The following is a 22257-nucleotide window of genomic DNA, read 5'->3' on the forward strand; positions in this document are numbered from 1 at the left end:
ATTGCTTGTAATCAATGCACATTCTCATTTTGTCATCCTTCTTCTTTACAAACAGAACCGACGCACCCCACGGTGACACACTAGGCCGAATGAACCCCTTATCTAGAAGTTCCTGAAGCTTCTCTTTCAATTCTTTCAACTCTGCTGGTGCCATACGATATTGCGGAATAGAAATGGGCTGAGTGCCCGACGCCAGGTCAATACCAAAATCAATATCCCTGTCCGGTGGCATGCCCGGTAGGTCTGCAGGAAAAACATCAGGAAAATCCCTCACGGCTGGAACAGAATCAATGGTAGGAGCATCGGCTCCAACATCCCTTACAAATGCTAGATATGACAGACAACCCTTCCCAACCATACGCTGGGCCTTCACGAAAGAGATCACTCTACTAGGAACATAATCAGTCACGCCATGCCACTCGATCCGCGGTATACCCGGCATAGCCAAAGTGACTATCTTAGCATGGCAGTATAGAATAGCATGACATGGAGATAACCAATCCATGCCCAGAATAACATCAAAGTCCACCATGCTCAATAGTAATAGATCAACTCAGGTCTCCAGACCCCCAATAGCCATAACACATGACCGGTATACACGGTCCACAACAACAGTATCACCCACCGGGGTAGACACATGAATAGGTAAAGCAAGAAGCTCCCGAAGCGTACCCAAATAATGAGCAAATATGAGGACACATAAGAATAGGTGGAACCGGGATCAAATAATATAGAGGCGTCTCTGTGGTAGACTGAAACAACACCTATAATGACAGCATCTGAAGCAATAGCATTTGTCCTGCCTGGAATAGCATAGAAACGAGCCTGGCCACCACCTGATCGACCTCCCCCTCTGGGGCGACCCCTGGCTGCCTGACTTCCACCCCTAGCTGGCTGGGCGGGTGGTGAAGTAACTGGAGCAGAAGTCGAGGGCTGACCCCTCTGCTGATACTGACCATCATGAAGTCGAGCGCACTGCCTCCTCATATGTCCAAACTCTTCGCACTCATAAAAACTACCCGGTGTTGGAGATGGGGACTGAAGGGAACCCCTAGCACCGGAGTGAATGGCAGATGCACTCGGCGATGAAGAACCCTAAGCTGATGGGGCATGAGATAAACTCTGAGTTGGGAGGGCGCTGAATGAAGGTTGGCCCTACTGAGACCCATGATGACCACGACCTGAAGATGCCCCACAATACTCTGGACGGGCCGACTGAGCAGGCCTGAAAGAACGACCTCTACCATACTGGAACTGGCCCCTCGATGGAGCACCACTGTAACTTCCCGATCCTCGAGGCCTCTTGGCCTCCCTCTCCTCTCGCTCCCTACGGCGAACCATCTCAATCTCACGAGCGATATCAACCACCTCCTCAAACGTAGAACCTAATACTCTCTCTTTAGTCATTAGAATACGGAGATGGTAGTTAAGGCCATCCACAAATCTCCTGATCCTCTCACGATCTGTCGAAATCATCCAAATGGCATGACGAGCCAACTCAGAAAACCTCATCTCATACTGGGTCATGGTCATATTCCCCTGCGTCAACCACTCAAACTGCCTACGCAACTTCTCTCTGCGGGACTGCGGTACATACTTCTCCAAGAAGAGAGCGGAGAACTGCTGCCAAGAAAGGGGAGCTGCACCGACAGGCCTACGCCTCTCAAAATCCTCCCACCAAGTAAAGGCAGCTCCCGAGAACTGAAAGGTGGTAAATTCCACACCACTAGACTCAAGAATCCAAGTTGTATGGAGCATCCGCTGACACTTGTCAAGAAAACCCTGGGCATCCTCGCCCTCATCACCACTGAACGATGGAGGCTGGAGCCTACCAAACCTCTCAAGATGACGCTGATCATCATCCGGCATGGTTGGTACTACGAACTCCTGAACTGGCGCAACCGGCTGAGCTGGAGGTGCCCCTAGCGTCTATAGTCCCTGCACTACCTGCTCAGGTGTGCGAGCAGCGGGGGTCTGATTGCCTCCCCCGGTCTGTGAAGTAGCTGTTGCGGTAGTGGCTGAAACTGCCTGAGCCAGGCCAGTGCAAACTGATAAGATCTGTGCCAAGGCCTCCTGAAGACCCGGAATCATGATGGGCACAACTGGTACCTGAACTGGTGCTGCTGGAGCCTGATCCGGAGCTGGGGCAGCTGGTGGATCAACAAGTGCTGCCCTTGCCGCCCTGCCTCTGCTACATCCACGACCGCGTCCACAGCCTCTGGTGGCCTCAATGGGTGGCACTGGTGGTCGTCCACCGGTAGCTCGCGTCCTCACCATCTGTGAAAGAATCGAATAACAGAAGTTTAGTTCTCGGATCAACAAAGTTGCACGACAAAATTTCAAGAATGTGAAGTTTTCCTAAAGGTTCTGCAACCTCTCGAGGATAAATACAGATGTCTCCGTACCGATCCGCGAGACTCTACTAAACCGGCTCATGACTTGTGAGACCTATGTAACCTAGGCTCTGATACCAACTTGTCATGACCCCAACCCCGGTCGTGATGGCACCCAACACATTGCTAGGCAAGCCCGACCAACAATCAATCTCAACCCTTTTCTTTATAAAATTCGTTACCAGTTAACAGTGTTTCAATACCAATTTAACATAATATATGTCTGAAAACAGTAGATTAAATGTGCGGAAGTCATAGTAATATCACCACATAGCCCACCGATCCGGTGTCACAAGTCTGAGCCTTTAATACAAGTTTACCAACCTAATACATATCAATCTAGGGAATACAGATAAAAACAAATGATAGAAAGAAGAGATCAGGGTTGCGGACGCCATGCAGCTACCTCAATGCTCCCGGATATGCGCTGCTCAACTGAAAATCCTCACTCAGCCTCAGATGCACCTGGATCTGCACGCAAGGTGCAGGGAGTAATGTGAGTACTACAACCCAGTTAGTAATAAGCATAAATAATAACTAAGGATAAGAAATCACGGAGAATCACAGAGTAATCTATAATACGGCAGTTTAAAACAAGTAATATGAAAACAATAAACCAATGAAAACAAAATATGATAATTCTACAACAAATAAACAGTTAAGTGATAGACATATAAAGGAAATCAACACATAGAACGGTACCATGTAGTACTCGCTGCGGCGTGCAGCCCGATCCATATATTTATCGTCGACGGCGCTCACTGGGGGTGTGCAGACTCCAGGAGGGGCCCCATACGGCCCAAGAGCAATATCAAGCCATCTCGTGGCATCAAATCTAGGCCTTCGGCCTCATATCAATATCAGTATAACACTGCTGCGGCGCGCAGCTCGATCCCATAGTATCCTCACATCTGGCCCTTGGCCGTATTGAGTCCAGAAATCATATAAGCCCCTCGGGCAATAGTAGAACAGTAGTTCTCATCCCAAAAACATCATTTAATATATCTTTTAGTTTCAAAAATCGAGTAAAAGTGGCTGAGTTGTAAAATAGTAGAAAATGGTACGACTGAGTTCAACTAGTAAATCAAAACAGTGAGGAAATAGTGATAAAAACTCCCCGAATGGTTCAAATAGTTGGCACGAAGCCCAAATATGGCAATCAGTACAAATAATGATGATAACAATTATGCTTCAATCAAATACGTGGTAAAAGTATCACTCAGGATGGACCAATTCACAATCCCCAATAGTAAACGACCCTACGCTCACCATCAAGCATGTGTCTCACCTCAATATAGCACTACGATGTGCAAATCCGGGGTTTGAAACCCTCAGGACATCATTTACATTCATTACTCACCTCGAACCGGCTAAAGCTCTAGCTCGCTATGCCCTTGCCTCTCAAATCGGCCTCCTCACGCGTCGAATCTGACCAAAACCAGAATGAATACGTCACAATAGGCTAAGGGAACAAAACCCAAGCAAAAAAATCGAAAAATATCAAAAATCCCAAAATTAGCAAAACCCGAGCCCCGAGCCCACTTCTCGAAACTCAGAAATTATTACATCAACGAGTTCCTTATTATTCCACGAGTTCATACATATCAAAAACTCTCAAATACGACCTCAAATGGCCCTTCAAATCCTAATTTAAAATCTCAAAATCCCAAGCCCTACTTCTTCCATTTTTAGCTAAATTTCCAAGAATTTCTAGGTTAATTTCACAATATAATAACATTTTTGGTTCATAAAACTTACCTCCAATCAATCTTCCTTGAATCCCTCTTCAATTTCTCCCAAAGAGCTCCCAAAATACTCAGCTTTGGTGGAAAAATGGCTAAGACTCGCGGATGAAATGTTTAAAAACCTCACTGCCCAGTCCTGTAATTCCTTCATCGCGATCGCGAAAGGCAAAATTCCAAGCTTCCAAAACTACACTATGCGAACGTGACAACAGCTCTGCGAACGCGAAGCTTCCACACACAAAGCTATGCGAACGCGTGACAATACATGCGAACGCGAAGAGCAATCTCACCTGGACTCCAAAGTCTCATACGCGAATGCGAGCCATACGATGCGATCGCGAAGCACCATATCACTACCTTCCTTGAACGCGGACCCTCAACCGCGAGCGCGAAGGGCAAAACACCCGCCTTCCAAAAACCTTCTACGCGATCGCGATGACCAAATTTGTCTGCAACTGTTGCTGCAATTTTCTGCAACCTTCCAAGACTCAAAACTTCCCGTTAGCCATCCAAAATCACCCCAAGGCCCTCGGGACCTCAACCAAAAGTACCAACACATCCTAAAACCTCATTCAAACTTTTTCCCATCATCAAAACACCTCAAACAACGCCAAATCCATCAATTCACATCGAATTCAAGCCTAGCTTTTCTAAAAACTTCCGAAACATGCTTTTGATCAAAAACCCAACCAAACCACGTTCAAGTGACCTAAAATTTTGCACACACATCCCAAATCACATAACGAAGCTACACCAACTCTCGAAATTCTATTTTGACCATCGGATCAAAATCTCACCAATCAACCAAAAATTGCCAAAATACTAACTTCGCCAATTCAAGACTAATTCTACACCGGACCTCCAAAACCACTTCTGATCACACTCCTAAGTCACAAATCACCTCCCGAAGCTAACCGAACCATCGGAACTCACATCTGATCCCTCTAACTCATAAGTCAACATCCGGTTGACTTTTCCAATTTAAGCCTTCTTAAAAGAGACTAAGTGTCTCATTTCTAATCCATTCCACTCCAAACGCAAACCAACCAACTCGACCACATAAAACACATCTAACGAAGCATAAAGAAGCAGGAATGGGGGAAAACGGAGCGGTAACTCCTGAGACGACTGGCCGGGTCATCACAAATTTATAGCAAAAACTTAAAAGAGTCGATAAACAAAAGTGGATATATCTACTATTCTCTATGCTTTCTTGAAAATGGATGGACTGCAGGAGAATATATACAAGCTATTCTATTATGACCAATTATTCTGCAACGACCACATTTGAATGTTATTTTTGATGACTCGGTAGCTGGAATATGCTTTTTCTTCTACCTTCTACCTGGTGGCACTTTGAAATCTAGAGGTTTAACAATTTGTGACTTAACAGTCTCTGGTACAATCCAAGAATCAGTATGTCCTACAGGATGTATTTGTCTTTCATATGTTTTCAGCCAAGATTCCTTTAAGTACCAGTGCGAACAAAAGTTAGACTTCTTGATGTTTCTCTTCTCGATAGCTGCAATTGCATGTATGTATGGTAATTCATTAAATTGAAACTGAAAACCATCACATGTTCTTTTGTTTAAGTCTACCAAGAAAGTTATTCCTTCTTCTTCAACTCTAGAACGCCAAGAATCAACAAGGAAGACCTTCAATGTTGAAAAATTATAAGTTAGTACATTATGTTAAATTATATTAAAATCATAAGCTAAACATAGAACATAATACTTACATTCAAAGTAAATGCTAAATCTATTTTTTTCTTCAATTCCTCCTCTACCCAACAAGAAACATCATAAAAAGTTCCTTTTGCTTCATTTCTTCTTTCATAAAACCAACGTTGTAGCTTCAACACTTGAATGAAATCTATCATTCTTAATATAGGCAGCTCCCTTGCTTCTAATAGGACAGAATTCATTGACTCAACTATGTTTGTTGTGAGCATGTCATATCTTCGTCGTAGACTACAAGAACGTGCCCCCCTTTCCGGTGGCTCTTCCATCAAGTAGTCATAAGTCTTCTTATCTACTTTTGCTATATCTGACATGTATAAGTCAAATTCTTTGCACATGTATACTCTTGCAGCACTTTGGAAAAGCTTTATGACCTCACTTTTCACCTTCCTTCGCTTTAGGTTCTGCTCCAAATGATAGATGCAAATCCCATGATGGATTTCAGGATATACCTTTGCAATGCCATATGCAATAGCTTGATGCCTGTCTGCTAAAAAAATTAAATTCTCACGGCTCCCAATTGCATTGCGGAGCTGACTAAAGTACCACTCATAGGAATTGTTATTTTCAGATTCTGCTATTCCAAAGGCTAGTGGGAAAATTTGGTTATTTGCATCATCTGAAACTGAAATCATCAAAATATCACGAAATTTTGACTTCAAAAAAGTTGCATCAACAGCAATCACCGGTCTACAATTATTCCAACCAGATATTGATGATCCATATGCATAAAACATATAAAGAAACCTGAAAATACAATATAAAACAAGGTTAACAGAAGTTAAGGATAAGTAGTCCTGAACTTCAGATTATAAGGTTAAAAGTTAAGGACGGTCAGTCCTTAACTTAGAATTTCAAGTTATAAAGTTAAGGACATGCAGTCCTTAACTTTGAGTTCAAAGTTCAAAACTTAAGGATAGGCAGTCCTTAACTTTGAATTACAAGTTCAAAAGTTAAGGACAACCAGTCCTGAACTTCTGGTTATAACTCAAAAGTTAACTGGTTAAAGACAGCATGTCCTAAATTTTATAAAATGTACTAATAAACTTTTTTTTTATTGTTTACCTGTTGTTGTCGTCTATCTTTATGTTAGTATAAGTTCTCGAGTTTTTACTTGTCATCATATACAAGTATGAAGACAATAATTCATAATTCTCTTCGGGAGTTCCTCTTATTAAAGCGGAAGCAAGTTGGATAGCACGCCACGCCTTGTGATATCCATTGTCTAGTCCATGCAATTTTTGCATCTCTGTCATGACAAAGGCTGGTGTAACTTCAAACCTTGGGTCCCGAAGATTGTCAATAATGTAACCACTAATCAACTTTGAAGTTGCATGCCTTTGATCAGCTTTCATAGTGTTAACAGAGTAGTCATGCTTTTTCTCAATTTTACTATCTTGAACAATGTTGAATCTTTAATTCTGAAAGCACGCACACATCAACCATTGTAAGTTAAGGACCAACTCTCCTTAAATATTGAAAGTTCATGACCAAGTGTCCTAAACTTTTCAACTTGAAACTCAAACTTCAGGACCTAGTATCCTTAACTTTTTCAAAACAATTTGCAAAACTATGACAGTATGTCCTTAATATACAGAAGAACAGCAACAAAGTTAAGGACATTGTGTCCTTAACTTTTTCAATTCAATTTGCAAAATCAGGACACTATGTCCTTAATATTATGTGCTCAATTTTTATAGAATTATCACAGGACGCAATGTCCTTAACTTTATCAATCCAGAAATTCAAAAAAAAAAAATCAAATTTCTACTTACTGTATAAAAATCAATAGAAATCGGAAAAAGTATAACTATGTCGAAATAAAAATCAATAGAAACACATAAAAGTATAACTTACGATTTTTGGATGAGAATGTTGAATTTTATAGTTTGAAATCGAAAGAGAATCTTCTGCAATTTTGACGATCGTGTAGAAATCTTCTATAGTTTAGCGTTGCCGCTACTGCTGCTTATCGCGTAGGTATAAGTTATAGCAGAAGGATATAAGTTTATTAAACCAGTGACTAAAGACTAAAGACATTTAAAACACTGGCTTTAAAATAAAGACAAGTGCTATTAGTGGCTATTTGTGCACATCGCCCTATTAATTTAGAGCAGCCCATCAGGCGTTGGTAGACATAGAAAGCACCAACCCGTTATCCTTCACCCGCACATGGCGGGAGCTGCTCGTTGCTCTGTGAACCAACCTCACGCAATCCACCCTACTTTAGGACAGCAGCCCATGGATTCACTCGGGCAATGTATGTTACGTTCATATTTCGTCCATGTTAGTTTGCTATTTGAAGGCACAGTTTACTTTGTGAATTCGTCATAAGGTACATTCAACTACTTCTTGCTTTGTGACTTTGACTTTTGCATGCCTAAGACCTGGTAATATGTATCATATCCCCATATGTTCCATTCATCTGCTACACTATTGGTTGCATTGTAGAAGCTTCAAACTTTTAAGTTCAAGCCCTTTAGATGCTACCAGATTTTGTTAGTTTGATCCTGCACTAGTTGCTTCTTGATGGATAATCATCCATCAAGTATATTGTTCACTGATCTATGTTTGTCGACTCGAATTCAGTGATGTCCTCAATTCTCCAAACCTGCGGACACCCTATATCTGGTTTATGTAGAGTGACTGTTAAAAGTTTTATGCTAAGAAATCTTTTGATCCCAACAAAAAGGAACAAAGAACACTTGTAAACTGAAACTCTTCATTCAGATAAGATTCAGTACCCAATTCTTCCTTCCCAGTTGCATCTAAATCCTGACTTAGATCTTACATGTATTATGAGGAAACAAAACAAAATATTTAGTACTATGGCAAACTGGTCTTGAATAGCATAAAATCTGTTGATGACAAAACATTATTTGCAATCAGTTAGAGGTACAAAGAGTCCACCATCTTTATCACTCAACAGGATCAAATTCAAATAAAAATCCAACTCTACTGACAAAGCTCTAGGTTTCGGGGACCTTGGCAATTTTCAGCTCCCTGTCAAAACAATCACCATAGTTAAATTCAGATGATGGAAACATGATTTCAGAACAAAAGGGAAGTGGCTTGACAACCATGACTACCACCATAGAAGATAAAGCCCACTTCACAATACGAAAGTGAGGGAAAAAATATTTTTTTCTCCCTACGAGCAACTCAGAGAAGGAAATTAAAAAAGGGCAACCCGGTGCACTAAGCTCCCGCTATGCGCGGGGTCCGGGGAAGGACGGACCCCGGACCACAAAGGTTTATTGTATGCAGTCTTACCCTGCATTTCTGCAAGAGACTGTTTCCACGGCTCGAACTCGTGACCTCCCGGTCACATGGAAACCACCTTACCAGTTACGCCAAGGCTCTCCTTCTGAGAAGGAAATTAATTTTTTTATACCCAAGTACATTTAACGAAGTGTATAGATGGTGCCCCTGTTAGCGACATTTCGACATACCACCAAAATGGTTCATTCTTTTCATGTAATCGATTGGTTTTTTAACTTTCCATACTACTAGTTTTAGAAAAGAGCAAGTAGCTCATAAGGTTGACCAACTTCCAAGAGTAGATTTTCCAAGTGTCAGGAAGGTTAGAAGAAATAACAAGCGGTGCACCAGGAGTGGTGTGCAAGCTTAATATTTTCGGGTCTTCCGGGGCTTATTCAAGATTGCCCAAATTTTTGTAATTTTCTGCAAAATCTCAAAATTATTAGGTTAAAATTAAATGCCTTGAATTTTGAAACTTTACAAGCTTGGCATGAAAGCTTAAGTTTTTTTGGTCCTTCGGGGCTTATACAAGATTTCCCAGATTATTCCTATTTTCTGCAAAATCTCAGAGTTATTACGTTTTATGCCTTCATTTTTGAAATTTTTAGCTGAGCTGGCAACCCCGGCTCTATATATGAATAAAATTGTTGCTCTAATGTCTATCCAGGGGGAAAAACAAGGAAAAGAAGACGAAAAAAGCTTAGTTTTGCTCTAACAAAAAAATCTTTCCTTTTCTGCCAAGTGAAAGGAAAGAATGTTGACTGGCTGAGACATGTTAGAGCAGGCAAATCATTGGGATCCAAAACAAGGGAGGGATAACCATAAGATGGAGCAAAGCAGGAAAGGGCCATTGTCGGGCTCCTAGGAAAGGGGTTTGAAGGATGGAACATATGGGCTCATGTGCTAAAAAATTGTAATATTAGATCAGAATGTTGAACGACAGATGCAAACTAGAGATGAGCACGGCAAAGAAGAAAAGAGAAAGACAAAAGGGAAAAGAACTCAAGGAATTCCAACTAACGTCCCTTGAAATATCTCACAATGACAAGGTTGCTGCATGATTGACAGAATATAAAATGCATTGGAATTTTATAAAACTTCTTTTCTATACTTCTAATGGCATCATCTTGAAAGAGTTATATGACCCTTTTCATTGTTCTCCTACTTCCACCTCCTCGTGGTAAAACAGAGAACCATTCGCAATGACCTCAAGAAGATAAATGAATTGTTTATATAATTGCAAAAATTTATGATAATTATAGTTAAAAGAATCTCCAGTTTGCTCAAAAGATTTGGCAGTGAAGTTTTCTTTTCTTAAATCGGTAAAAACTTGGCAGTAAAGTTGTTGCTGGACACATAACCACCTATTTGAATTACTACCCAAGGCACTCACGGTAATGAAGCAAGATTTGGATGTTATATAGTCAAAATCACTTGTGCCAGCCGCTGCACAAATATAAGAAGCGACGACGCCATTGCTATCATGTGCTTTAACAATAGCAAGCTACTTCAGCATGTTTTTTTTTAATTAAGTAATTGATTCCATTGCTGGCATCAAGAAGATGCACTACTTCAGCATGTTCTAAATGTCACCAAGCTAAGAGGATACTGGTTTTCCATCACAAAAGATCTTGGTTGATTTAATTTTCACAGTAAAACTTATAGCATAAAAACTGGACAAGCTAGATATTCAAAACTTCAAGAATATTATGAAATAGTGACCTTGGCTGTTTGCTCTATAGTTGAAATAAAAGGTGCTCCATAGTTCAGAGGGTAGGAGCTCTTCATGGCAAAAAAGAAAAAGATCCATTCCATTTCCGTGCTACCTTTGGTAACTGTGAGATTGCTGGGACTTTCCAGAAGAGAAGGGGGTATCAGACTTTTTGATGTACAACTTAACTACCTTAAATGAGCTAAATAACCAACAGAGACGTACAATAAGTTCCATAAAATAAATAGAATTCTCTTTTACTTAGCAATCGTCTCATGCCCCATATATAAAGTCGAACGTCCATAAAACCCAGGAAATTTTTTAATCATCGGATCATCCAGCCACTCATATCTCAATTAGATGAAGCATGATTAGGCAAAATCAAAATAACTGATTATTCAGTCAAAGTAATGGTGGAAGATATGCATCAGTGGCAAAGAATTCCAAGATGTGTTACTATAATCCCAACTATGCATGATGTCAATTCTCCAAAGAAATAGAGGACATGTCCTACCACCTACCAAGCTCCATAAACTCTCAGAGAAAAGTCTCAATTTCCTAAAGGAAAAGTTGATGGTAAAAGACCTGCATCACTGGCAAAGGATCTGAAGACTGTTACTCCAATCTCAATCATGCACCAGTTAGTTCTCCAAGCAACACTGTGCGTTATATTTTTCCACCTAATCAAACACCATCATGATCTCCTTAACTTTAATTCAATGTAAGCCCAATCTTATACTCCCTCCGTTCCAATTTATGTGAACCTGAAACTGGGCACAGAATTTAAATAAAGTTTCTCATTAAGGGTAGAATTTTAAGTTTAAGCTAAATTGTTTCTAAATTTAGAAAGAGATCATTCTTTTTGGAACGGACCAAAAAGGAAATAAGTTCACATAAATTGAAACGGAGGGAGTATTGGTTAATTGATTCTTGTTCTGCCACATGCCACCCTATTTTAGTTCTAAATGAGTCACACATAGACCGACCTTTTTATATGTACTTGGCACAATGGTGTCTAGAAAGTTTACAAAAATACTACATAGAAAATGGTTTGTTTTTAAAAGCACTAACTCTTGTCATAGCAACGTTTCGCACAGCACCTGTGTTGATCATTATCAACTCCCTCTTCACTAAGTTGTCCTTACAACTTTACAAGTGATACTCAAACACTAAGGGGTTGTTTGGTATGAGGTATAAGTAGATAGAGTGCTGGTATAAAAATTTAATACCACATTAATACTTTGTTTGGTTAGAAAACCTGCTATAAGTTATCCCGATAACTTATACCTTGTAGGGGGTGGGGTAGTTAGTGCCGGGATAACTTATACCTTCTTCTAGAAATTATGCAAATGTCATTTTTAATACAACATACCAAACAGTGGATAAAAAAATAATACCAGCATAACTAATCCCAGCATAAGCCGTATTCAAACCAAACGACCCCTAAATGAGTCAATTAGTACCTCAATCCCAAAGTTGTGGAGGTAGGCAATATGTGTCCTCTGCATCTATCCATCCAATCTATTCAGTATTTCGTTCCAATACTAGTTACATTTGACTGACGGAACATGAATCGTGTGTATCTAAGCTGCTTTACTCAGACTCATTCCATTTCAATATTAAATAATCTATCTTGCAATAAAAACTTAGGGATTCTATCTTAAGGTTCTTTGAATCTCACGTTTATCCTTAGGGGGACATACAAGTCTCCAAGAAACCCCTTAAATTAGTAAAGGGAAAAAAAGAAAAAAAAAGTAAGCTCTCCATTCCAATTTTTATAAAGCTCTTTTTTATTTTTGGACGTTCCAAGCACAAATAATATTACTCTATGCAACTTTCACAACTTTCAAACTAGCCTATTACTACTTTAATATAAAAAGTTTTCACGGAGTCTCTATGCGGAGGGATTTGTATGTCAGTAGAAAATATCGAGAACTTCTACGGTTAGAGAATCTAAAATATTGAACACTGTAATGAATTGGCCTAAATGGAGGAAATGGATCGCCTCCAACTATCTTAAGATTGAGGCTTAGTCATTTTGTGCCACAAATAATATTTTTTATGACGGTGGTACCCTAACTAGCTTGTGAGCACCTCGACTATATAAGTTACGATAAGCTAATTCCCGCCAATTCAGGTATCCGATAACTCTGCCCACCAAGGCTTGGAAAGGTGGGAAGAAATCGAGTTTGTTTTTGGGCCACTAATATAATTTATTAGTCAAGTTAAATTCTTACCCTCCTTATCCAGTCAAATACTGTCACTATTTGGAGCAAATTGAAGAGAAGCTAAACAAAAAATCTCATCCATATATAAGGCAATCAACTTGGACCATCACAGATTTTCACTATAACAATTAATCAGAAGAAACGAAAAACCCTACAAGCATATAAGATGAAAGTCAAATAGACAAATCGAATAGGGCAAACTGACCAATTAGAAGACCGAAAAACTAGGCATTGGCAGTATTGGGAATGAGGGGAATGGGCTGTTGGGCTTGGGCTGGGCTTTTTTGCTTCGATCGGGCTTCCTCTTCACGGATCTTCTGCATCTGGAGCATCCGTTCCATAACAAGCTCATACTCACACTTCTCATATGAATGGCGCTCGTCCTCGCACTTCCACGGCAGGTAAAATTCCGACTGTCGACATTTGTTCAAAGGGATTAAAAGGTGTGCGCACTGGTCTCGATATGCTAATGGAACTCTGTTTGAAACCATTTCAGCTTGTGTTGCTATCATCTTCTTCGATGAACCTGGTACCTCCATTTGAGTTCGATTTGCACTCCGATTTTCCTCTGTTTCGATCTTTCTAGATTTTGCTCTTTTGTGTTTTGGGATGTATTGATGAGTTTTAAGGGGCCTTGGGCCAATTTTGGGGAGGGATTTGGGCTTTAGATATTTGAGGTTGGAATGGTTGGGCTGTTCTTCAGGCCCAAATATTGGGTTTTAATTTGTTAAGAGAACCTTTACACAAATAGCCTGTCGGATTCACTGTTAATTTTTCCTATGCGGTATATATAGGTTATATGCTAATTATACAAGGTAATAAGTATATTATACAAGCATTATATTATATATATATATATATGTCACTCCACTATTTTAAGCTTAAGCAGTTGAATGAACGATTAATTAGGTTAATTTTGCTGTGTAAAGTGGAATCTGTCCTCTAAATTAAGGCCATCTCGTTTCCATGCTAAAAATAATGTATGCTAATAAGGTAAATTACATGCTTCTCTAAACTAGATATATTATTTAAATCGAAGAATATTTATTTAAAAACATTAAATAGCATAATTTGCCGGATTAAGTGGTCGTCTGTGCGCAAAACACAATAAATTGAGACTCCTAAAACCCATCAAAACTTCAAATTCCCCAACCAAAAGAATTTGACTTCAGAATTCGCTTGAAACCAAAAATAAGCTTTCTCTTGTTGGTTTCCTCTCCTTGTTCTACTATGTTAAAGACACGTTAAGTAAATATAGTAGATTTTCCTGAACTATCTTAAAAGAAGAAATGAACTAAAGAGCGCACTGGACCAATTCATATTGTGGTAATCAATATCATATGGGTAGTCATAATGGCACAAAATATTTCTTCTTTTACCGAGATAATAAGGGCGGATCAGACCTAGCTCAAAAGTTAGGGGAATATATATATATAGTTTGTATACGGTCGAAGTCGAGCTCATCTACAACTTGGTAGATTTGGCTTAGGACGTGGCGACCACGGACCGGAGATTGACCTCGAGTATATATATATATATATATTATAAAAGTATGAATACAATATCGGTCCTTCTTACTCAAGTCAAACAAGGAATATAACTTTAATACAATCCACTATATTAATACATGTAAATCCTTCCCGTAAGAATTCACATAAAAAAGGAATTTTCGAACAAACGAACATGAATGTGGAAAACTCCGAGATAGATTTGGAGCTTCTCCTTCGAACGAAATTCTATTACTTTTAGGATATACTTCTTTAAAAAATTCTATTACTAATTTATTTAAAAATACATTATATTGTCCAAATTCATTTAAAAATAGGAGAACATATTTTATTATAAAAGCACGAATATAATATTGATAGACCAAATTAGCCTTAAAATATTAAACACAAGAACTCATAAGGAAAGGACATAGATGTGCTAACTTATTTTTTTGGACTACAATAACTTCTATGTTAATTTTTTTTAACTAGATATTAGCCTTATAATCTCATTGGCTTTAGGACATAATGCTACAGGTTAGGAATCTTATATGATTACCTTTGGAATTCTATTAGTATAATTACTTTCGGGCTGTCCAATTCATATAAAATTGAACAAGTAAATATCTTTAGTCATGTAATCCTATCACTTTTAGGATATACTTCTTAAAAAATTATATTACTAACTTAATTCGAAAGCGTATTATAATGTCCTATTACTAATTTAATTTAAGAATATATTATATTGTCCAAATCCATTTAGAAAAAGGAGAGTGTATATTATCATAAAAGAATAAATACAATATTAATATACCAAAATAGCCCTAAAATATTAAGCGAAAGAACTCATATGGAAATGACATAACTACAATAATATATTTTTTGGACTACAATACCTTCTTTCTAATTTTTAATATTTTAAGATTTTAAAATTAATAAAATTTTGTCTATTAAATTCTTATTAAAAATATGTAGGAATCCTCCGTATTGGAAATACTGGCAATATATTACCACTCCATAATGTCCAATACAAAAAAAAGGTAATATTAAATAGACTGCATAAAGAGTTGAAATTGAGAAAAAAATACTCCCACGATAATATATTTTTATATTATATTTGAAATATTTTCCGACTCAAATAATATTTTTATCCTTTTGTGTAATATTGAAAATACTCAATTATTAAACAACAACTAAGAAAATATTTAAGAATATAAATGTGTGAGAAAGAGAAAGAAATGATTGGTAAGAGTCAAGACCACTAATGATTTTACAAACATAAAGATCTAAAAGTGAAATGTCATATCAATCTTTTACTTTTTGAAAATAAAATTTATAGTGTATAAAATTATAATTAATATTAAACATCAAAATAAGAGACTAACTAATATTAAGATCTGAATCAACATAGAATAAATTATTTGTTATGTTAAAATCAAATAATTAAATTTTTTTAATTAATTATTTAGCAAGAGAATCCAATTTAATTATTGTTTAAATTCATCATATGAGTAAAAGTTTTATTCAAGTTAAAAAATCTTAAGATACATAATTTATTCCATAAAAAGAGCGTTAGAGCATAAAGTAAAAAGGTTAGTATAATATTAAGAACCAAAATGCTATACAAGTGTATGAGAAAGCACAATCAAAGCCAAATCTAATCAAGAACAAGCTTTCAAGACTATATTATAAAGAGTAGTCTCTAGTATAACGGGATTATTCTTTGTTGACGCATCTGGCGAAATCGAAATAATATTTCTATGTCATATATTACTTGTAAATATCATATCAAGAAGCATGATACCGTTAGCAATAATAACAAGTGGTGTTCCAACAATGATTTTATTGTGAGTTCACCAACTTTAGATTTGATATACCTCTTCAAATAACTTAAATAATCATCATATATATATCAAAGCAGAGAAATGGTGCTAAATTCATAAGGAAATCAAAATTGATAATATTTGATGAAGCACTTATGGAAAGTGCCAAATGATCGAAATAATTGCCCGCAATTCTTATGAATGTCATTTGGTGAAAAATTAATAATTTATGAGGTGATTTTGTCAAGTACTCTCAGTAGTTCTAAAATCGACAAAAGCAGATACTGTAAAAGTTAGCTTGCCAAAGTTATACTTCTGACATCAAATGCAAAAGATTCAACTAACAAGAAATATAAATTAAGAACATATCCAGTATTCAGTATCTTTTTGCTTCGCGTCGGAAACGAATAAGAGCATCCAATAAAAGAATATCTGGTTTTTCCTGAATACTTGGTTATCAATCCCAATGGTAATAGTAGTACATTTAATAAGAGAAATATTTCTATTATTAGATTAAAACGCAATTGTGCAAATCGCGTGATAGACTTAAAAGTTATCTTAGCTAGCAGAAATGAATATGTTGATTAACTAAATAAAAGATTGATTGCAAAATTTTATAATAAAAATAGAATATTTTTCAGTTTTTTATTCAACGGAAAATTATACCAATAATTACTACTAAGAAGAATACTTAAATATTTTAATACCAAATGTTCTTCTAGCATATATGTTTGTTGTCAAGTTTATTATTTTTTATGTATGTTAGTATCATCGTATATATAATAGACTGAGTTAAAATTGATCTTCCATTGTATATAGGTTAATTTTGAAAAAAATATGTCTTTCATGCTACTGAAAAACTTAGATACATCAAATATCTTATGTAATCGCACACAAATGGTATATAGAAGTTGTGACAACAACATCATACATGGAAAAATTATGATACTGGTCAATGTGCTTTTATCCCTGAATTCAACTTTCGTCTTCTAAAACTAAGGAATATCCTTTTAAATTTGTGTGAAAATATTTTTTTGTATGTTTATGTTTTCAAAGATAACAAATAAAGTACAAGGACACATATCCTAAATATTGGACTATATTTACCGCAGTATATTTTCTTACGCGAACAACTATACGTTGCACTTTCAAGAGGGATATCAAGATTGACAATAAAAGTTTTGGTTAAGGCAGAACAACCAAAGCATTAGGAGGAAACATACACAAAAACTATTGTCCACAAAGAAGTGTTCGTTAAGATACCATCACATTAAATGCTTTTAAATGATAATACATAATTATCTAGCTAACATGACAAAATTGATCATTTGTGTAAGCTTTGATGATGTCTTTTTATTTTAAATTCATGTATTAGCATGTATTATGCAAATTTAATAAAATTCATGTATTATACATAAAATTTCTTTCATTAATTAAATTTTGTTGTTTCTTTATATAAACAAATGTTTAAATCATTATCTGCCATTATTAACGTGCAACGCACGTTCATAGATACTAGTATATATATATATATATATATATATGCTATTTTGAAGTTATTTTGCATATTGAAAAATATATAGGGACAAATTGGGGATCAACAGGGCCCACGTCTCGAAACTCAATAAAAATCACATCAACAGAATCCTTATCCTCCCACGAGTCCATATATACCAATAACACTGAAATCGGAGTCCAAATGACCCCTCAAATTCTCATTTTAAAGTCTCTTAATCTCAAGCCCTAATCCCCAATTTTCTTCCTTAATCTCCACTAATACCATGATTAAACAATGAAAAAATGATCATAAACCCAAATAATGAAGCTTAGGTAACTTACCCAACTGATTCCCTTCGATCTTCCCTTGAAATCACTGCCCTAGCTCGCTTTCCGTCTTAAAAAATGGAGAACTTAGCAAAATTTTGCGAAGGAAACAATATATAACTTCTGGCCCAGGGATTCCGCACTTGCGACCCAGATACCGTTTTTGTAGTACCGCATTTGCAGTCAATAAGCCGCTTCTGCGGCTTTCACTTAAAAGTCCAAAATCGCATCTGTGACCAAGTAGCCGCACCTGCGCCATCGCAGGTGCTTTAGCCCACTGCATCTACGGCTCCTGCCCTTCTCCTCCTTGACTGCTTCTGCGGTCCTTTCCTCGCATCTGCGGCATCGCACCTGCGGTCCTCAAATCCACAGTTGCGGAAACAACAGAAGAGCAAATACTACAGCTTCACCAAAATTTCCAACTCTCCGTCAACCATCCAAAAACACCCCGAGGCCCCTGAGACCTCAACCAAAAGCACAAACATATCTCATAACCTTATTCAAACTTATACCAATCTTCAAAACACCTCAAACAACATTGAATCAATCAAAACACATCAGATTCAAGCCTAAGTTTCCAAAAATCTTCTGAATTACGCTTTTGATCAAAAAGTACACCAAACCACGTCCGAATGACCTGAAATTTTACACACACATCCCAAATGACCCAACGAAACTACCGAAACTCTCGGAATTCCATTCCGACCTCTATATTAAAATCTTACCTATCAACCGGAAAACACCAAAAATTCAATTTCGCCAATTCAAGTCCAAATCTACTCCGGACCTCCAAAACACATTTTGATCACGCTCCTAAGTCCCAAATCACCTCTCGAAGCTATCCGAACCATCGGAACTCACATCCAAGCCCTCTAACTCATAAGTCAATATCCGGTTGACTTTTCTAACTTAAGCTTCCTCATAAGAGACTAAGTGCCTCAAACCTTGCCAAATCTTTTCCGAACACGAACCAATCAACCCAATCACATATAGAACCAATAGACAAATCAATAAGAAACAGAAATGGGGAAAACATGGCGGTAACTCATGAGACAACTGGCCGGGTCGTCACACAAATAATCATGCCTTCAATGTCTTAAAATCAGATTAACTAATAGATGCCATGCCTATAGGACTTAAAGATTGTAGCAAGTGTTTATGTATGTTTTTCATGTCTGCATGTCTTAAATCAGCGTAACAAATAGATGCCATGCCTATAGTATGTAATTTAACCTCGATTCTGTTATAACAAGTGTTATGTATGTTTCCATGCCTGCAAGTCTTTAAAATCAGTATTAAACTTAGATATCATGCCTATAGGAAACAGTATTCAAAATTTTGCCTCTCAATCTAATCTAGTCTAAATGATTCAACCTAGTCTACGCTTAGTTCACTTCTAAATTAGTTTAACTAAGTAGTTTATATTTCCTGGAACAAGTTCTTTAAAACTACCTCAATATACTATTAGACGGCATGCTTATAGGTATTAAAGAATTCCGTTTCAAAACCTGCTTTGTTTCTATATGAATATAGTCATCAGTACTCCGCGTGTAGGCAAGCCTTTAGGGCATTTTCAAAACTGCATTTCTGAAAACTATTTCTGTGACTTAATGTCTTTCTGATCTTAACATGCTTTTAAGGACTAATAGGCAACTGTTAGGGTCCTTACTTCTGGGTCTAAAATAAAATGCTTGTCTTCTGCATATTCACCTAGACATCCCGCTTTAAGATACTGTCTAATAAAAGCCCTTAATTGAGCTTGAGTCATGCTGTTTGTGTGCTTGTTTGAGGAGGAAACTTTGAGCCTCTATTTTCTCCCTTTTATGTGTTGAAAGTCCTAAGTGTTTTGCTTGTCGCCTTAGAATTTTCACCTTTAAAACCTTAGGGGTCCATCTAGAACCACCTATAGGTAGAGGTCCTAACTCCTTCCAGGACCATTAAGAAGGGATGGGTAGCAGCACGCAATAGAAATCAGTGACCAAACACTCGCTTTGCATGACCACTAAGGGGATGGGAATGGTAGATATGGGATATGATGACTACGCGCTAATATCATGTGTAGCCCCTCATCAAGGAGTATTTACCGACATTGTGTGGGGTGATCCTATAGGATAACCAACCTAGGACTCCCCCCCCCTTTTACCAAAATTCCTTTTCAAACCTTTATGCAAATCTTTATCTTATTGCTTGAACGTACTTTACTTGCAACCTATTTGATCCAACTGTTTGTTTGTAATGGACTAATTTGTGAATATAAGTTCGGTCGGTACCCACAGTTGTGGACCAAGAGGGGTGCCTAACACCTTCCCCTCGAGGTTACTTCGAGCCCTTACCCTAATCTCTGGTAATGCAAACCAATTTAAGAGTTAGTCACTCTAAGTGCCCTAATGCACCATAACCTGTTAGGTGGTGACTTTTCAAATACTCAATTCCAAAAAGGAAACAAGTCATTACCCCATGGAATGTCGAAACCCGGACCTCTCTCCACGAGGAGGGAAAAAAGGAGGGGGGCGACAATTTGTTGTTGTTGATTTAAATTATATACGGTGGGATCGGGTTGCACGCTGCAACAGGAGGAATAAGGGCGATATATTGAGGAGGAATAAGGATGAATTGATATTATACGGTGGGATTGGGTTGCACGCCGCAACAGGAGGAATAAGGGTGATATATTGAGGAGTAATAAGGGTGAATTGATATTATACGGTGAGATCGGGTTGTATGGCGCAACAGGAGGAATAGAGTGATATATTGAGGAGGAATAAGGGTGAATTGATATTATATGGTAGGATCGGGTTGCGCGCCACAACATATCTTGTATTTTGGTATCCCTTGTTTTATTGTATTGACTTTAGTTCCTTTGTGTAAGACTTTGATAATTTGTATTTCTTGTTTTCACTGAGTTTTGAGGATCGAGTTATTGTCATTGACTTATTGACTTGCCGTCATTTCCTGAGTTCTTTTCCTAATACTATTATTTAGGTGAATTAATTTTCAAAGTAAATTTACTACTTTGAGTCATTTCCTTCTGCCTCGCTGAGTCGTTCATAATATCATGATTTATAATAAAGGAATTAATATCATGCTTCCTTGTGTGCCTTTAAGTTATAACTTGCCGTATATTTGAGTATCTACTATTTCTAATAGTCGTTATATTTTATTTCAATTGCTTCCCCAGTTTAATCTTCTTCACCTGCCTAAGGTTTTCTTCTATTTTATTTAAAAAGGAATGTTAATATGTTTTAACTTAATAAATATTAAATGCAATAGCTATTCGATTTTGAATTTTATTCGAAAATGTTATTTTCTTCACTCAAATGATTTTAAAAAAAATAACTTCCTCTTTCTCGTTGGTTTCCTATTTGGTCTAGAAACTGTAAATTTACTTTATGAAATATAGATGGAATTTCTTGAACATCTTAATTAGTAGTTGATACGGATATGACGTATTGAGTAGCACGTATATTTTGCCATGCAAAGTGAAAGGGAAATATGTGGGCACAAGGTGCCACATATGTTAAAGGTTTGGAAGTTGATTTTGATATAAGACTTCGAGAATTGGGATGGTCGGAATTGTGTACTAGGAATGATGTGATTGGTTGAGTTAACATCATTTTCCTTACTTGAGCACATTTTTACTTGTCTATATCCCAGCTATGTTGGTGTTAATTTACTTGGTTACTTTTCGTTACCATCCGTGTTTTTTCCTTATCGTCTCTACTGTTTGTAATTTGATTTCTTCCTTCTATTTGTGTTCTTTGTTATCTTTATCTTGTTAGTTGTATGTCATATCATGTTCAGCTATTAGAACAATAGCTGTCTTGACCGTTCCTTGTTACTACTCCACCGAGGTTAGGCTTGATACTTACTGGGCACCGCTGTGGTGTGCTCATACTATACTTCTGTATATTTTTGTACAAATCCAAGTATTTGGTCGTTAGTAGCTATGCAGATCATTTTTGTGGAGACTCAAGGTAAACCTGTTACTGCGTTCGTAGGTCTTGGGGTCACCTTCTATTGCACTTATTTTCATTATTTCCTTTTAT

General features: G+C 37.4%; 2 protein-coding genes across 2 annotated transcripts; both read right to left on the reverse strand.

Annotated features, from left to right (window-relative positions):
• Positions 1-5472: 5472 nt before the first annotated feature.
• Positions 5473-7232, reverse strand: LOC104238962 (uncharacterized). Its single transcript, XM_070172664.1, has 3 exons — positions 6943-7232; positions 5877-6624; positions 5473-5793 (listed from the first exon to the last, which is right to left on the reverse strand). Exons 1-3 carry the CDS (start codon positions 7230-7232, stop codon positions 5473-5475), a joined length of 1359 nt encoding a protein of 452 aa, XP_070028765.1.
• A 1350-nt stretch (positions 7233-8582) lies between these two features.
• Positions 8583-13677, reverse strand: LOC104238961 (NADH dehydrogenase [ubiquinone] 1 beta subcomplex subunit 7-like). Its single transcript, XM_009793486.2, has 2 exons — positions 13283-13677; positions 8583-8880 (listed from the first exon to the last, which is right to left on the reverse strand). The coding sequence occupies exon 1, from the start codon at positions 13614-13616 to the stop codon at positions 13302-13304; it is 315 nt and encodes a 104-aa protein (XP_009791788.1). The 5' UTR covers positions 13617-13677; the 3' UTR covers positions 8583-8880; positions 13283-13301.
• Positions 13678-22257: the final 8580 nt, after the last annotated feature.

The sequence above is a fragment of the Nicotiana sylvestris genome, chromosome 4 (assembly GCF_000393655.2).
Source record: "Nicotiana sylvestris chromosome 4, ASM39365v2, whole genome shotgun sequence".
Taxonomy (NCBI): domain Eukaryota; kingdom Viridiplantae; phylum Streptophyta; class Magnoliopsida; order Solanales; family Solanaceae; genus Nicotiana; species Nicotiana sylvestris.

Excerpts from the sequence above, each read along its gene's own strand:
- LOC104238962 (XM_070172664.1), bottom strand. The coding sequence starts at position 7,232 with ATGAAAGCTGATCAAAGGCATGCAACTTCAAAGTTGATTAGTGGTTAC. Across the intron at positions 6,625-6,942 it reads AAGATAGACGACAACAACAG|GTTTCTTTATATGTTTTATG; the intron begins GTAAACAATAAA and ends TTGTATTTTCAG. Across the intron at positions 5,794-5,876 it reads ATTTAGCATTTACTTTGAAT|GTCTTCCTTGTTGATTCTTG; the intron begins GTAAGTATTATG and ends TCAACATTGAAG.
- LOC104238961 (XM_009793486.2), bottom strand. The coding sequence starts at position 13,616 with ATGGAGGTACCAGGTTCATCGAAGAAGATGATAGCAACACAAGCTGAA.